The sequence below is a fragment of the Symsagittifera roscoffensis genome, chromosome 3 (assembly GCF_963678635.1).
Source record: "Symsagittifera roscoffensis chromosome 3, txSymRosc1.1, whole genome shotgun sequence".
NCBI classification, from domain to species: domain Eukaryota; kingdom Metazoa; phylum Xenacoelomorpha; order Acoela; family Convolutidae; genus Symsagittifera; species Symsagittifera roscoffensis.
The window spans coordinates 74,535,894-74,537,839 of NC_087064.1; the positions used below are offsets into that span (position 1 = coordinate 74,535,894).

Consider the following 1,946-nt stretch of genomic DNA (forward strand, 5'->3'; position numbering starts at 1 on the left):
CCGGGATTTCTCAGCACAAAACTCTGAAGTATTTGATTCAAGTTTATATAAAGATAATCACCGTTTTCCCAATGGAGACCGTGTAAATAATTTGTTAACCAGTTGTAAGCTTTTTGTTCAAGCTTTGGTAGTATATTGAAATTCACTGGAGGTAGGAAAATGAGTCGATCGCTGTAGTCTGAAGTTGTTATTGCTAATTCTTTAACCACAAAGGCATTTTTCTTGTAACGAAAGCCTTCCACGTCAAGCACAACTGATCTCTCGCCTAACATTCTAGTAAATGATAAACTTCTGGTTTTTTCAACTTAATGAAAAGGCAGAACGCTATTCCACTCAAATGTCCCAATAAGCTGTTGTTACAGTTCCAGGGCAACATGTAACAGTACGTGGGACCCTGTTGATAAAATTCGTGTATAAATCCGGCCGCATCGTGCAAAATAGCGTGCAATTGTAAAATTTTAGAATTTTTCAAGTATTTGTCCAAGGAAGAGTTATCAATACCAATCAAGCCACCATAAGGTCTCAACTTAATTAAAATGTCGTAGTTAAGGTTATCAGAACTAACAAAAAACAGAGAACATGCAGCTAGAAAATAGTTGCGTCGGTTAGAATTATCAGGATAAGTTTGTTTCAAAGACGTATAAATTTCGTGAATTATTTTCAAATCAATAGGAGTTACTCTGCTTTTTTGCAATTTCATTATTTATTTTTTCCAACACCTCTCCAACCTGCTGAATTTCAAGCCAGTGGAAATAAAAGTGACCTTGCAAATACCATTTAGTCTCATTAAGATAACGGTGGTAAATAATTAAATAAACCACCGGAAGTTTTTTGTATTTTGATAGCTTGTTGAAACATAGACGGATTTTTCTCTCCAAGTCTTTATCAACCCTTTTTGAGGTAAAATCAAACGAATAGTCGAATACGTTTTCATAATCAGCAAAATTCAAATCGCTCACAGTACCATACTGTTGTTTTGTAGAAATGCACCAAGAGATTTGTTGAAGCTCACTCAAATAAAATTGTTCTTTGAAAATTAACTCGTATTCTTTCTTTGAAATTTCCTTTGCCCTTTCGAGGAAGACGACGTAGCGTTCATTACTAAATTTGAAAAATGAGTTTTTTTCTGCGGTTGAAAACACTCTTAATTGTAAATGCTCATTATCAATATCTTCAGTACACAAAGTTCCCTCTAATTTCATTTTTCTTATTTCAAAATTTGTCAAATTTATCATTTGGTATATTTTGCCCAGAAACGGCCGCCGCCTTTTGAGAGTAATTTCAATTTACTGCCTCTTCACCATAAAATTTAGGTCAAGTTAAGGAATTAGTTTACTGCTGCCAACAGTTAAGCTACGCTGCCAAAATGGCCGGCGAATTTTTATTATATACCATAAAAGTCAATTCCCCGTTCACTAACAAATTTCAACTAGGTCGAAAGTTCATTTACCCTAAACAAACATAACAATTAATATGATTCATATAATTAATCAGGACCAATAATTAGGACCCCAAAATTTGGAATTAGAAAGATTTTTGTATCGTGTCCCTTGTTGTTAAGCTAAACTTAGCAAGATCCTAAGTAGGGGGTCTTCTGCTTTTTGGGTGGAAAATCTCTTTCGTTTACAAAATCCTAGGATGAGGGTCCTCCAAAAAATTAAGGACCCCTTTCCTAGGATTTTGCTTTACGTGAGGACCCCCCCCCCTTAGGAAGGACCCCCCCCCCCCCCCTTAGGATCCGGGACACGATACAATACTACTGTCACAACTCACAATCAGCTCTGTTTATAGCGAAACCTTCGGTCTTTTCAATTTTGCAGCTCAATTTCGAAGCTTAATTTTCTAGCTGAAAACTTTCCACTTTTTTCGTTTTTTTAGCTCAAAAATGAAGCTGATATCACGGTTTTTATTTTTTGAGTTGCTCAACAGAAAATAACCTAAAGTTA

General features: G+C 35.5%; 1 protein-coding gene across 1 annotated transcript in view; it reads right to left on the reverse strand.

Moving 5' to 3' along the window:
- Positions 1-1,442: 1,442 nt before the first annotated feature.
- LOC134841832 (F-box/WD repeat-containing protein 10-like) overlaps positions 1,443-1,946 on the reverse strand; it is a 6,820-nt gene continuing 6,316 nt past the window's right edge. Inside the window, exon 7 of the mRNA XM_063857871.1 lies at positions 1,443-1,451. Within this exon, the coding sequence (XP_063713941.1) occupies positions 1,443-1,451 (9 nt within the window). The remainder of the gene's footprint in view (positions 1,452-1,946) is intronic.